The sequence below is a fragment of the Cydia strobilella genome, chromosome 4, assembly GCF_947568885.1.
Source record: "Cydia strobilella chromosome 4, ilCydStro3.1, whole genome shotgun sequence".
Classification (NCBI taxonomy): Eukaryota; Metazoa; Arthropoda; class Insecta; order Lepidoptera; family Tortricidae; genus Cydia; species Cydia strobilella.
In genome coordinates, this window is record NC_086044.1 from 12,655,049 (window position 1) to 12,670,917 (window position 15,869).

The window sequence follows — 15,869 nt, forward strand, 5'->3', positions numbered from 1 at the left end:
TCATCTAAACAAAACATTCGCGTGCGGCTCGCGGCTCGGCTCTTGCTCGGTTCGTACGTGGCCCACACGCTAATGTAACCGGACTTAAGATATGTATCCTTACTAATACCTTCCATTCTTGAATGAATGAATGCCATTTTGACTGACGATATCACGACGAATATCACGATAGTGGTGACGAACTGACGATACGCTCGCAAGACAAGAGCCTTCAAGTCAGTGCTTAGTGTGTGTGGTAGTATAGTAAGAGAAGATAAGAAATGGAAAATAACTAAAATCAAATGAGAAGGTCATCAACTCGGAATTACAATACAAAGGATTGAATAAATCTAATATAACAATGAAGATTTGGACATCAGAACACACTTTCAAGTAACTATGACGCAATCTGTCATTTTTCCATTATTTTGTTTCTTTATTATTTATGTATTGTAAAATTTTGTTTTATTTTAGCCATCCATGGGAGACTGTTGCTCAAGCAGCATGGCGCAAATATCCCAATCCTATGAATCCAGCCGTCATAGGAACGGATGTGGTCGAGAGGCGAGTGGTTAATGGGGTACTGCACACTCACAGACTTGTCAGCTCCAAGTGGTTTTTTCCCCGATGGGCGCAAGCGGTAATCTATTTTTAATATCCTTTTTCAAGATTATGTGATAGTGATTAGTTACCTTTTTGTTCACATTTAAAGAATAATAGTTGTATTATTCAATGTTAATCTAATTTAAGTCTGGATACTTAATATAGTTTATTTATATTTATACCAATAAGTAGTAAAAAAACAGGCCAAGTGCGAGTTAGACTCGCGTTCCAAGCGGAACCCTTGGAACGCGAGTCTAACTTTACATTACTTACACAATTTTTAACAATGTATTTTTTTTATGTGAAATGTGAGTGAAATGTCTAAAATAAAAAACCCATAGGGGTCGGATCAAAAACGAAGTAATTAAGTCCGGCTCACGCTTGACTTCACATTTCTATTAGGTTTTCCTGACATCTACAAGTAAAGCACTATTTAGTGTATATTTTTCAAAATTTTAGACCCTGTAGTTATAGTGTGTGTGTGTAGTGTGTGTTGTGTAGATGCACTATGTATTTTTATGTAAAAACAATTGATCAAAAACACCTTAACTTATAACTGTTGAACCTATGTGATAGTATTCCACAATCTAGATTTATTTTTCGTTTTAGATCATAGGAACGGCTAAAATATGCTATGCCAGTGAACAATCTGAAGTCAATCCCAATCAGAGGCAAATGACACTCAAAACAAGAAATTTAACATTCTGCCATTACATAGCTGTGGATGAAACAGTGAGATACACGCCACATCCCACTGATACCTCCAAAACACTCCTCACACAGGAGGCAGTGGTCACAGTCCAAGTAAGTATTGCCTAGTATTCAGAGGGTAGATTCAAAAGTATCATTTGATTTTGGAAAGCATGCACTTGGTGCATGCTTATTAGTGCCAGAAATAAGTTCTTACAGATAGACAGGAAATGGTGAGTACAGTTGTAGAATTTCTCATATTGTGCCAAGCATGTGATAATTATAAAAATAGATACATCTATGTATGGTATCTTCAGTTTGTCAAATTGTATAAAGTATACACATTGTTTAAATATAAAACAAATTTTTTGCTTGTTTATAGCCACAAGCCTATTATTTGTATCAGTCTGTTAGGTCCATTTAGGAAGTAAAACACTATTTTATCATTAGAAGTATATAGGGTATGGTGCCTGCAATACGGCCACATCTCAAAATTTATATTTGAGATTAGACTTTTTAAATAAAAAAGTATCCTTAAAAGCCATTTGTGCCCATGTGGCCATGTGGTTGCAGGTATCATATGTTTTATATGTCAAAATATTGTCACAATTTAATCCCTGGAGCGCCCTACAACGCATGTGTCAGTAGCTAGTATAGGAGTTCCATACTACTGTGAAACTCGGGTGCTCCAGGGGTTAAATGATAACTTTCTGGGTGTTTGGGTGTTCAAAATGTTAACATTGAATATGGGCGGAATAATTAAGGCCAGTGTTACTACACTATGTTTTACTCTTATTCGGAGTTTAGGCAATGGTGGCAGAGTCATGTACCTTTTATTCGGAGTTTAGGCAGTGGTGGCCGAGTCATGTACCTTTTTGGTTTGTGACATAACCCTTAACTGTCAAGGATGGATCTTTCTATCTCTCTCTCTCTCTCTCTCTCTGATTCATATCAATTATATCTAACAAAAGCTTAAAGAGGAACATCTTAGAATTTTTATTTAGTTAATTTTTGTCAGTATCCTTCTTTTAGTGGCATTTGAGGCATATTTTTTGGGATCGAAGCTTGATTAAAATAGCATTTTTATTAAAAAAAACTACAGTATACCTCAGTATAAATAAAATAAATAAAAAATATGGGACAATCTTATACAAATCAAGCTATTCCCACAGTAAGCTCAATAAGGCTAGTGTTGTTGCCACTAGACGACGATATATATAGTACATAAATATAGATAAATACTTAAATACATAGGAAACATCCATAACTCAGGAACAAATATTTGTGATTAACACACAAATAAATGGCCTGAACGGGATTCGAACCCTGCACCTCCTGCTTCATAGTGACCCTGCCACTACCAACTAGGCTAGGAGGCCATTAGTATCCATAGTTTTTTATAGTGTGACCAACTGATCAATAAAGCTTAAAAACTGTAATAGATGTCTAGCTATCGCGGCTAACGCCATGAACCCCTAGGCCTCGGCACGCGGTGGCGAGGTGGCCTAGGGGTTCATGGCGTTAGCCGCGATAGCTAAAGACGCCGGTTCGAATCCGGCTTTCACCACTGGAGGGCTCCGTCACTTTTTCTTTAATATATGACATCTATTACAGTTTTCAATTTATTTATAACTGTGTGACTACTTGAAAAATACAAATCAAAATATTTAATAAAATAATTTGATTTGTTCCCAAACTTGTTAATAAAGCTTAAAATAAATGTTTTTTTTTTTTCAGGGTGTTCCACTGAGTAGCTACATGGAAGATCTTCTGGCAAACAAAATATCACTGAATGCAGGAAAAGGAAGACAAGCTATTGAATGGGTAATAGGCAAATTTGACTCAGAGATAAAGGAACTGGCCAGCACAGCCTGCAAGAGCACCGATGAGCTGCTGTCACAGACAAAGAAGTCACTTGATGACATTACATCCACTGCACGGAGATCTATGGATGATATTTCATCCAAGGCAAAAAGGTCTCTAGATGATATCGAAAACTTCACCAAAGCAAATGCTAACCAACGCAGCTGAAAAGAGGAGTGAAGGGACCCCCTTTAGTTCAATTTTGAAAACACTACAAAATGACTCATGCTAATTTATTATCATTTGTATTGTAATGTGTATTTATTTAATACAACAGTAGTTTAACATTATAGGTGACTACTAGGCGTGCAGAGTTCTCAACAGTCTAATCAAAAGATGTTGGTATAGATATTTTGATTTGATTACAAACTGACCAAGGGATTGTAAGAGAAAACACCATTTGCATTAAAGATTTAAATAATGTAAGTTTGTTGGCTGATGCAATTACATTTTATTGTTGTGGAATCGTTACACAAGTATAATAATATATGTAAATTATATGATAATCTGTGTGCTGAATGGTGTGTTCTACATGTATCAGTATACCTATCTGTATGTTAGCTTCAGCTTTTTATTCCTGAGGTATGGTAGGTTTAAGTTTTGTCACAAGGCATAGGGCACTGTTTCTTATTAAACTATATTCTAGTGTGAAAAAGAATGGGTGCTGCCAGCTATAACATGCCACCTCTAATGTAGATAGTTCTTTAATTCCATGTCACTAGGTACAAAGGGTAATTCCATTTATCTTGATAATAGTCACTTGAAACAATATAAATGTTAGCATACTGTAAATAATTTATTTAAATGGATGTTTTGTTTTTGTTGAAAGAGTGTTACACAAGGTTTTTTTACGGACTATAACTATTGTGACACAATGCAAAGTTAATGCTGATAATTATTATAGATACCTACATTTTGGTTATAATAAATTCATGAATATTTATATCGGCACCAATTATTTATTATACTTACATACCCCAATATTATAAAGGGCAGCATAGATATTATTGCAGGTGACTGTATAGTGTACAGACATTAACTAACTTAGCGGTTACACTCACGTGTTTTTAGTCACTCGCGCAACATAAATTCGACGAGTGTAGGTACAGACAGTTCGTTAAAAACACTACCTCAGCTATACTTAACCGTTTGGACGCCAATGACCAATATAACGCACCGTAGGTTCAACGCCAAAGACCTATTAATCGGTCATAGACCACAGAGCAACATAGACCTACATGCTTATGCATAAAGTTCAATTTCAGTTTTGACACTTCGGTGACGTGGCGTCTGGATGGTGGGATGACTGCATTTTTGTTCGACACGGCGTCGAAAAGGTTAAAAGAATTTAAATGATAAAACTATGGATAAAACATTATTTCATGGATTGTGGATGGACAATACAATTTATTCACGGCCACAGACAACACAGGTGCTCTACGTATTAATACAATTTAGTAAGGCCAGGACTACACTCGTAAGTTTTACTTACGTAAGTAGGGACAAAGCTATTTGCTGGAATGAGATAACGATATTCATATCTCATTCTGTAGTATAGCTGTGTCCCTACTTACGTAAGTAAAACTTACGAGTGTAATCCTGGCCTAAGTATAAGTATCGAACCCGTTCCATACCATTACATTAAAATCACGTCTGTTGTATATGGGAGCCCCACTTAAATTTTTATTTTGTTTTTAGTACCTATTTGTTGTTATAGCGGCAACAGAAATACATCATCAGTGAAAATTTCAACTGTCTAGCTGTCACGGTTCATGTGATACAGCCTAGTGACAGACAGACGGACAGTGGAGTCTTAAGTACCTAATACCCGTTTTTACCCTTTGGGTACGGAACCCTAAAAATTAACTCGGTACTTAGTGTTTTTCACGGCGTAGCATTTTACATGTAAATTATCATGTGTGTGGTGAAGGTGAACTCGTTCTCTTCGTAAACTCTTCAATCTCTTCATAGTGCGGGGAGTGTGTCAAAAACGACTGGACTGGACCAATTTTATTTTGATGAATGTGTCATTGAAGTGTTGTATGTACAGTCGCCATCAGAAATATCGGAGCGGCCAAGATGCTCACAAATATCTGAACACGCCTCTATTGTCAAGGCGTTAAAGTGCGTGTTTAGATATTTGAGCACCTCGGCCGCTCCGATATATCTGATGGCGACTGTACATTAACTTCGCATAACGTGACGTGGCAAAACGTGAGCAAGCACGTGAGGAATTGATATTTGTATGTGTCGTATCACCCGAGATAAGATTCAGCAGCAATTGGCATCGAGTGACGAACGTTCATTGAACTGATACTTATTGCAATTGACATTGCAAAGGCCTTTAAATTATATAAATTGGTTCTACTTTGGATCTTCCCTTCGATCGACAGTAGACCAAAGAGTATAATATATGTATAGCAGTAGACATAGAAGAATGGTAAATAGGTAGGTATGGTCTGCATCATCTCAAATGACTTTTTCGTCTAAGACGGTAATCTGGCGCGTGCGGCGCTCACACACAATGGCCAACCGCTCGCTTAAGAGACATTGGCTTTTGTTTAACAGATTACCGTACTTCGTTGACGAAAAATTCATTTGAGAAGATGGAAGACTTTACCCTACCATCCATTTTCTTTGCTATAAGCGTGAATATCCTATACCAAAGAGAATATATAGGATAGAGGGTTACTGTCATAGTAAATTTACTGCCATCTATCGACACACGATTAAAACTAAAAATGAAAATGTAAAAAAAATGCCCCAAAAATGAGTATAAATATATAGATAAATGATTTTTTATTTTTATATGATTTTGACCCATGTTCTTTCACTGATGTGTTAAAATTGTTAAATAACAAACGAAACCGTCAACGCCATCTGTCCAAGAATAAACTTTTCTTGATTTCCGAGGCACGTTTGTTCCTTAGACTGTATTCATCTTATACGGAGTTACATAGGTCTTTGCCTATAATACTTTAGGACCTTTAGGTATTTAAAATATCAAAGGTAGGTACTCTAGCAGCATATACCAACCATAAAAACGATGTTTTTTGTCGGCAACAAACTTCATTCTTGCTTCAAGGGTTAGTTAACATAAAGTGTATTAGGTTAGTACCAACAAAAATAATCTGTAACAGAATTATGGGTGATTTTCAGAATAACCGAAGGTTATTTATTTATTTATCATATTTGTCTAATTAATCAAAATATAGAATGGATACTTTTAGTTGTTTATTTTTCATTTAAACTTACCAGTTAGACAGTTACTAAACACAGAATTGACCAATCAATACTAACACCTATACAATATTTATAAGTTCATTTCTGTTTAATGGTGCTCCCACACTTGCAGTTATATGTATAACATCGTGTGATATAGTATTAAAGCTGCCAGTCTTAGATCAAGTTCTAAAGTTCTTTCTTGTCGTATAAGGGTGATAGATTCACACGGCGTACATTTTTCCCGTATAGCGTATACGAGATTTTATCGAATATCGTAGTGACAGCAAAATTTACATGGAAAAAAAACCGCCGTGTGTACCTAGCCTAACATATGATCTTTCATATTGATAGGTATGCTATTGCTTACCAGTTTCTCACACAGCAAGTCCATGCAACACCAACATCAAAAGTATGGAACAAGTTGCTTCAGTACCTACCAAATACATGAAAAACAACAGGGGTGGCGTTTTATAAAGGGCTGTAACCTGTATACTCTTGTTTGCCTCTCTGTCTAACAAATTTGTTAGAAAGAGAAATACAACAATTGCAGGTTACGAGGCTCATAAAATACAAACAATTCTCATGTTACAATGGCCCAGAGCTACAAATAATTTCTACTCCACTACTAAGTCTTGTTTTCTAGGCTTATCCTCCTAAGGCCCAGCCATACAATTGAAAAATCCAAAATTTGCCACTGAAATTTGAACCTATGGAATTAAGAGTTGATTTTGTGCTGTTGGAAAATTTTACGAAACAGCAAAAGCAACTGTTCCAATTGAATATGATTTAAATTTATTTATTTATTTAATCTTTATTGCACAAAAGAAAACCTTACAGTACAAAAGGCGGACTTAATGCCATAAGGCATTCTCTACCAGTCAACCTTAAGGCTAAGCAGAGAAATTGTGGGCGGTGCTACAAATACAACAGCAAAAATAAAATAAAAATAACATATAATCACATATATATACAAATATAATATACATATATAATATATATATAAATAACGACGAGACTCATTATGAAACTAATAAAAATACACTAAGAAACTTTCTTTCCGCTAGCATAGAAAGCACGTAAGGATTTTTTGAACGCGAACTTATTTGGCGCATTTTTTATGTTAAAAGGAAGTCCGTTCCAAAGGCGCGCCACCTGCACAGTGAACGAATACGACATGAACCCGGTTCGGTGAAAAGGGATGGACAGAGACATATTGCCAGAAGAGCGAAGTTGGCGGTCGCGAGAAATGCCGTAGTATTGAAATAAGGATTTGAGGTACTCAGGAGAGTGTGGATCGTTAAGCACAGAAAAGAGAGTGGAAAGCAAGCGAATATTGCGACGTTGTCGAATTGGAAGCCAGCCAAGCTGAGAGCGAAAGGAAGAAATGTGATCATATTTGCGGAGGCAAAAAATGAAGCGAATGCAGTTATTCATCAGGCGATCCAATTTGTCGAGAAGCTCTTCGTTTAAGTCCGGATAACAAACATCACCATAATCAATAATGGGCAGTATAAGGGTGTTCATTAATGCAACTTTAGTTTTGATCGGTAAAAAGTGTTTCAGTTTGTTGAGAGAATGAAGTGAGCCCATGACCTTACGGCTGATTTCAGTAACCTGTGCCCTCCAACTCAGGGTATTGTCAAAAAGAACACCCAAGTCTTTAACGCTCTGACTAAATCTTATTGGGGAGCCGTTAAAGCTTACAGGTGCAAGTGCGTCCAAGTCTAGTTTTGCAAGCTGTCTGGAACTACCTATAACAATAGCCTGACACTTTGACGGATTTACAAAGAGGCCAAACCTCTCAGACCACTGCTGGATATGCAAAAGGTCCAGGTTAAGTTTACCAATGCAAGTTGGGAGGTCAGTCACGGAGCACTGATCGTAGAGTTGCAAGTCGTCAGCATACAGATGGTAGGAAGAGCGAAGGTCAGGTGTAATAAAATTGATAAAAGTGGAAAAAAGAAGTGGAGATAAGATACCTCCTTGAGGCACGCCAGTTGCCAGATCACACCAGTCAGACAAAGTCCGGTTGACTCGAACTGCCTGCTGGCGCCCCCGCAAGTAGGCAGCAATCCAGTTAAGGGCTGTTTCAGAGACACTGATATGTTTGAGCAAGGCAAGGAGAATGTCATGGTCAACGGTATTAAATGCGTTAGAGAAGTCAATAAGAATAAGGACCGTGACCATTTGATTCTCCATGCCCCGCCTAATGTCTTCTGTTACCTTAACAAGCGCAATTTCATCGAAATGAAGATGTACTATGGTAGGACCTTGGGCCTTAGGAGGCTAAATATTTTTAACTACACACCATTATTAGCTCTAATTTATTACTGAAGTACAGTAAGATACATATGGTACAATACGAAACCTAGACCTAAACAAATCTTGAAAACGGGGTACATTATTATTTCACTATACTGGCTGCATTTTCACTATCTTGGATTGGTTTATATGGGTAGTGCCATATATTAGAAAGGGACAGCATGATTCGTCCCTGAACCGCTGTCAAACTTCAGTTTTGCAGGAAGTTTCCCTTCTGTACGGTAGTACTATTATTTATTCTGTGGCTCAACTGAACATGTTAATAGCACATGCTTTCCAACCTTTATTGCTATACTACTATCAATATGATTAGTGTTTACACAAGTCAATGTTTAATAATATATTTTATGTTACATAGTCCTTTCACTGACAATGTATCAATCCACTGTATGTATAATTCTCCAGGATTTTAGGTACAGATGGATGATTTACTGAAAAATGTTGTAACACTGTAATCATGTGCTTGTTCCAGAGTTAGTCATATTTCCATTGGGGACGTTGCTAGTTACACTCCTACTGCTGGCCGCTAAATGTGAAGCCTTCAGACGGTCCAGTTCGTTGACCCAGGAGCGCACATGCTCCAGCCGGTGCCACGCCATCTGCAGTACTTTCTGTGACGCGTAACCCGAGCCCTCGTGCGGCTGACCGGTGGACACTTGCGTCAGATAGTTGATCTGATCACTTAACTTGCTCTCAACCTGGCTTAGGGTCCTAAGAAATTGAGATGTGTTGGACTCTGCCTGCTTTTGACTAGATTTCTCTTTGCCTAGTTCGAGAAGAGCTTGTGCTGTAAAATTTGGAAAAATACGGTATCTATTAGTATTTCCACTTGATAATCTCAATGATTTGCTAGACTATAATATAGCAACAAGTATTACCTGCACACTGTAAACATGTAATAATTTCTTTTTCAATATCGTCGAGAACCGTAATTCTTTCCATCGGGCCAGCCATGCTTAACGTTTTTGTGTTCAAATTATTTTAGAAACAATTATTCTCTTTTCCAAAAAAATATCACTGCTTCATTATCCTCTCGTTTATAGAGCTTGACTTGACTTGACCCATAGACCTAGCATTACATGGATGCGGCCATTGCGGCCTACCGCGTGCGCCCGTAAGGGATAGACATAGATGACGTCATAAACGTGAGGATACCATATTGGTAAAAATTACCCCAATATTTGATATCACGTTAGGGCGATTACCCTGGAGGCAAAGTTTGACGGTATTAAAATTGTTGATTAAAATGTCAATGGGCCGTTCTTTTTAGGCGTATGAACAATGAAATACCTCCTATAATTCGCGCAGGTGGTACAAAACTAAACATGTTTAGTAAATAAAACATAAAATAAAATGTATTATGAGTTTTAATTTTATGAAATCACAATCACATTATTCACACCAATTAATGTACACCACATTTAATCTTCACAACATTTGTTTATTTTATTTTTTGGTATTAGAAATACGAAAAAACTTCGAGGTCAAAATTACCCATAAAATTATGATATTTTCATGTGGTATCCCTAACATGATTGTTATGCAGCTAAATTAAGAAGAAGATTAAAAACGGCTGACCTCAGACTCGTCTGAGTAGCTGACATATTACCACAAACAACCTACGTAATTTGGGCGGATAATTTTACAAATAATGTTTTGTTAATTTGCGTAAATAATTGCTGAGAATAATTGTGATATTTTTATTGAAATCGTTTGATTCTACATTGCTTTGAGTGTAACGTATTTTTACGATGTTATTCACACATATTGCGTTAAGAGAAAGGTGTAAATTACCGTACTTACGTGTGAAAGGTTATGTTCTCAATGTTCTCATATTTTTGCTCAGAGGGGCTATTACAGCCGATTACAGAACAATTCACCATTATTTTATCAATTCAAAACGCTAACCATCACTATGTTTTATAAGAGAAAGCACAATTTCATAGAACACAACAATAATTAAACAAGCAACGAACAAGCATGACATGTCACGTACTTATTTGTTTGCCACAATTTCGGTTGTGGCAGCGGTGGAAAAGTGAAACTATGACAAAGACAAAAAGTAATATATTGCTCTCTGTCACTACTACTGAAAGATATATAAGACTATCCCGTTCGGTCATTTGCCCCACCCCTCATGACCGATCCATGTTTTACTAGATTCATGTTTTCGCGGTAGGCTTTCTGGTAACACTGGTTAGTTTGATACTCGGTCTAAAACGAATGCAAAATTTTAAATAATCATCATCATTCGCTTGACCTTATCCCATTCATTTGGGGTCGGCGCAGCATTTCTTTTTCTTCCATACCTCTCTCGCCCGTCATCTCATCATTCACTCGCATTTGTTTCATATCATCTCTCACACAGTCCATCCACCTTTTCTTCGGTTTTCCTCTCCCGATACTTCATCACATGACTTTCACCCTAAGGGCCCTCCACACTCATGCGCGAATCACGGCGCGAAGCCGCGAACGTAAGTGTGGCGTCGATTTCGCAGATTGTTCACGTCTTCGCGCCTAGTTCCCCGTTTTATCTTTAGGGTCCTCCCATGAATCTAGTGTAACTGGATCGGTCATGAGGGGTGGGGGAAAATGACCGAACGGGATAGTCTTATGTATCATTCAGTAGGAGTAGCAGAGAAAGCGCTGTTATTGTTTGTCCTTGTCATAGTTTCACTTTTCCACCGCTGCCACAACCGAGGTTGTGGCAAACAAATAAGTACGTGACATGTCATGTTTGTTCGTTGCTTGTTTAATTATCGTTGTTTTGTATGAAATTGTGCTTTCTCTTATGAAATATAGTTATGGTTAGCGTTTTGAATGCTTGAACTTTGATAAAATACTGGTGAATGGTTCTGTAATCGGCTGTAATAGCCGCTCTGAGCAAAAATATGAGATCATAACCTTTCACACGTAAGTACGGTATTTTACACCTTCCTCTTAACGCAATATGTGAGAATAACATCGTAAAATTACGTTACACTCAAAGCAATGTAGAATCAAACGATTTCAATAAAAATATCACAATTATTTACGCAAATTAACAAAACATTATTTGTAAAATTATCCGCCCAAATTACGTAGGTAGGTAGGAGTCTGAGGTCAGCCATTTTTAAACTTCTTCTTAATTTAGCTGCATAACAATCATGTTAGGGATACCAGATGAAAATATCATAATTTTATGGGTAATTTTGACCTCGAAGTTTTTTCGTACTTCTAATTCCAAAAAATAAATAAACAAATGTTGTGAAGATTAAATGTGGTGTACATTAATTGGTGTGATTGCGATTTGTGATTTCTTTAAATTAAAACCCATAATACATTTTATTTTACGTTTTATTTACTAAACATGTTTAGTTTTGTACCACCTGCGCGAATTATAGGAGGTATTTCATTGTTTATACGCCTAAAAAGAACGGCCCATTGTCATTTTATTTAACAATTTTTGAATACCGTCAAACAAGCTAACTTTGCCTCCAGGGTAATCGCCCCAACGTGATATCAAATATTGGGGTAATTTTTACCAATATGGTATCCCCACGTTTATGACGTCATCTATGTCTATCCCTTACGGGCGCACGCATATAGCTGGTCTATGTAATGCTAGGTCTATGGGCCCTCCAGACTATGTGCGCGAATCGCGGCGCGACTTCGCGGAGAGAAAATGTCGCGACGTTGACGTATGACTCCACACTCCACACTCGCAAACTTCACGGCGATTTCGCAGTTTGGTTCTCGTTTGGTTCTCGTCAAGATGGCGGAAAAGCATCAGCTGATCGTGCTTAACTGCTAGTTAATGGCTATTTATCTATGGCATCATACGTGATTTAGCTATTTTTCCATTTTGTTTTGTTGTAAAACCGTAAAATATAGCCGCTTTATATAATATAATTTTTATTTATCTTGTCACATATGAGTCAAAATAGTGTATAATTTGGAGTCTTGCCAGTTCGCGCTTCGCGCCTCCTTTGACGCGGGCTAATAAACCGACAAAAACGGAGAAGGCGCGAAGGCGTGAACAATCTGCGAAATTGACGCCACACTTACGTTCGCGGCTTCGCGCCGTGATTCGCGCATGAGTGTGGAGCCGCGTTAAGGTATGGCGTAGTTTCGATAAAAATATAAATGGTCGCCGTGGCCATTAATCATCAAAGTAAGGTGCTGGTACACATGCTAGTAACTAGCATGAAAGCATGCTACTATTAACCCTTAAATGCATAATGATGTATATATGCATCGTATATTTGATGGTCCGTGGCTCAATATGCAGCTATCCAAAATATTATTCCCTCAATCTATACAACATGACACATCTATTTCAATTTATTAAAAAGTTATACAAAAAATCATGCATTTAAGGGTTAAGCAAATGCTACCTACTAGCATGTGTGTTTAGAGGGCCCTCCACACTCATGCGCGAACGCGAGTATGCAGTCTAGTTCGCTAATTAGTGAAATCGACTGCACACTCGCGTTCGCGGCTTCGCGCCGCGTAGTCCGGAGCGGGCTTAGGACTCAAGCATGATTTTTAAGGGCAAATAGCAAATGTAAACAGTTCTTAAGCATGCTCAATAAGCACGCTTATTAGCATCCTATTGTAGAGTATGGTGTAACAGTACCTTTATGGTGTCATTTTATTTCTATCATCTTGTGGTCAATAGTTTTATTTATATATATATATATATTCGTTTTGGAACACGACTAGTGTCTCTGGTCACTGTCATTAGTGACTTGTCAATGTCAAGTTGTCAACAAAAACAGCATTGCTTGAACTCCTAACCTTATTCATTATTTATATACTTTTAACTTTAATTTGATTAATGAAACGTAAATGTTAATGACTGCGTGTAAACTAATACTGAATACAAGGAATCATAAGTAACTAATACCAATGGAAGCGCCATTTCATAACGCGTACTATAACAATCAACGTTTTCCTCCACCAAACCATTTCCGATGGCGACCAAACTTTGTTCCACAAGGGCCGCCACAAGGGTTTAGGGCGCAAGGACTTCATTGGAGACAGCAACCACCGCAGGAGTATACAAATGAATTTTGGTGTGAAACATGTGACAGAGGCTTTCGGACACCAGATATTCTTGAAAAACACAAACAACAACATCAGGTAACACAAATATATTTATCACTTGCTTAACGATCTATACAAACGAAGCTTATAGGGATAGGTTTGCCTTTGTACCTAAACATCTGTAAAATTGCATTATAATGGTTGTTGTGTTCAATTGCCACTACTACTACTAAAAACACTTCTTGTTATTCTACTGATTTGATACTTTGCAGATTATTTCTTCAGGCTTTTGCAATAACCAGACCATGTATAGAAAAGTATAATGAGAATGTAATTATATTATTAAATAATAGCCACTTCTTTCCAGAAATGCAACATAGACGGCTGTCAATTTATTGCACATCCTAAAGTAATAACAAAACATATTCAGATGCAACATGCATCCGGTCTGTATAAGAAAATAGCAAAACTCCAAGACCCTGAAGAAATTAGAAAATGGAGGGAAGAAAGGAAGAAGAAATATCCTACAAAAGAAAATGTGGAAAAGGCGGCTGCGGCAATAAAAGAAAAAATAGATAGAGGAGAAAAAATGGGCCTGAAAAATAAAAGGCATGAGAAGAACCCTAATACAGATTCAGGTATGTAATTTCATTAAAATGGACTATTCAATATTTTAATATGCTTTAACCCTTAAAATGATGTGTTTATTAATGTTGTAGACATTGGCGGCAAAAGAAAACCCTTTAATAAACACAACACTGGTGTTACTCATTTCAATAAAGACTCTGCATACAACAAGAGAAGAAGGATGACCCCTAAAAATGTAGTCAAAAAATTACCTGTAGCAGAAGATACCCGAAAACTTAAACCATTCACAGGAATTCAAGACTTGATGACGGACATTAATGATACAGAGGAGACAGACGAGCAACCTGGTGGGAGTGGTTTTACTATTGAGGACGAGGATGAGATAGAAGAGGCCAGCAATCTTTCGGAGACTGCTTCAGGATCTGTTTGCCTTGCTTTGTCATCTTTAATATGCAATTACGGTTCTTCTGATGAAGATGAAAATAATGATGAACCTAATATTACTCTCTCCAAAGCCTCTAAAAATGAATCTGATAATAGACCAACAGTTATCTCAAATCAAGCAAGTGACATGCAACGACAAACAACACAAAATCTTGAAGAACAAGGTTCACAAACAAGAAATGATAGTGATGATGACAGTGGACCTGAAGAAGTAAAAGTGACCAAACAAGTAACAAATGTGATGGAAAACATTGAAACAAAACCAGTAATGAGTAAAAGAAAACCCAAAGACAAAATTCCTCAAAAATCATTATCAAAAAGAACTAAACCTAAGTTGCCATCTACTTTGTTACAAAAATTGTTATTTAAGGAAATGAAACATGAACGTAATATTGTATTGCAATGTATAAGACATATAATAAGAAACAATTTTTTTGACAAATCTGTATAATAATAAAATTTTGTTTATTTAAAACATTTTAAATGAAACTAATTTATTTTCCAATCACCATCATTATTTTGATAACAGTCTTCACTTCACTGGCTAAGCACTGCGAGGTCTATGAGTTTCTGTAAATAGTGCATGATCAGTCACCATCAATGTAGCGGATAGAACAATGTGCCAAAAGTATCTTCCACCCTTTAATCGTTATATGTATAAAGTGATTTTATTGCACTATATGAGAACCCCATTCTCATGCAGTAACTTACCCTATCCAGTAAGTTAAAAACATTGAAGAGTTGATGACACACCTGTCGTGCCATCCGCACCGAAAGGGCTAGCCTAGCAACTAGCCCCTATTAAATCGTGTATACATCAAAAACTACCCATTTTAGAGGCCTACCTAAACGGTTGGCATCTTGGCTAGGCACCCTGGTCATCTGGAAAGCGAAAGACATAATAATTGAGTCATTATATGTTTTCAGACAAACAAATTAATAGTTTTCAAACCTGTGTGACATGATACATCTAGGTGTACTCTTTAAAATTCACCGCAATCCGTCTAGCCGTTTTGAAAATATACTGCATGTCGTCAAACGAGTATGGTTATTTTAAGGTTATACAAGTACTTATAGCTTGAATACCATCCCACTTGTACAAAAACACAAAGCCTTTTTTGTTCCAA

General features: G+C 37.0%; 3 protein-coding genes across 3 annotated transcripts; 2 read left to right on the forward strand and 1 right to left on the reverse strand.

The window, feature by feature from the left end:
- The first annotated feature begins 202 nt into the window (after positions 1-202).
- LOC134741089 (protein slowmo) lies at positions 203-4,086 on the forward strand. Its single transcript, XM_063673858.1, has 4 exons — positions 203-372; positions 454-619; positions 1,192-1,386; positions 3,010-4,086. Exons 1-4 carry the CDS (start codon positions 341-343, stop codon positions 3,301-3,303), a joined length of 687 nt encoding a protein of 228 aa, XP_063529928.1. The 5' UTR covers positions 203-340; the 3' UTR covers positions 3,304-4,086.
- A 3,497-nt stretch (positions 4,087-7,583) lies between these two features.
- On the reverse strand, positions 7,584-9,716 carry LOC134741096 (mediator of RNA polymerase II transcription subunit 11). The gene is made up of 2 exons (XM_063673866.1): positions 9,561-9,716; positions 7,584-9,469 (listed from the first exon to the last, which is right to left on the reverse strand). The coding sequence occupies exons 1-2, from the start codon at positions 9,634-9,636 to the stop codon at positions 9,138-9,140; spliced, it is 408 nt and encodes a 135-aa protein (XP_063529936.1). The 5' UTR covers positions 9,637-9,716; the 3' UTR covers positions 7,584-9,137.
- Positions 9,717-13,429: 3,713 nt separating this feature from the next.
- On the forward strand, positions 13,430-15,235 carry LOC134740628 (FMR1-interacting protein NUFIP1). The gene is made up of 3 exons (XM_063673170.1): positions 13,430-13,806; positions 14,078-14,348; positions 14,430-15,235. The coding sequence occupies exons 1-3, from the start codon at positions 13,573-13,575 to the stop codon at positions 15,191-15,193; spliced, it is 1,269 nt and encodes a 422-aa protein (XP_063529240.1). The 5' UTR covers positions 13,430-13,572; the 3' UTR covers positions 15,194-15,235.
- The last annotated feature ends 634 nt before the right edge of the window (positions 15,236-15,869 follow it).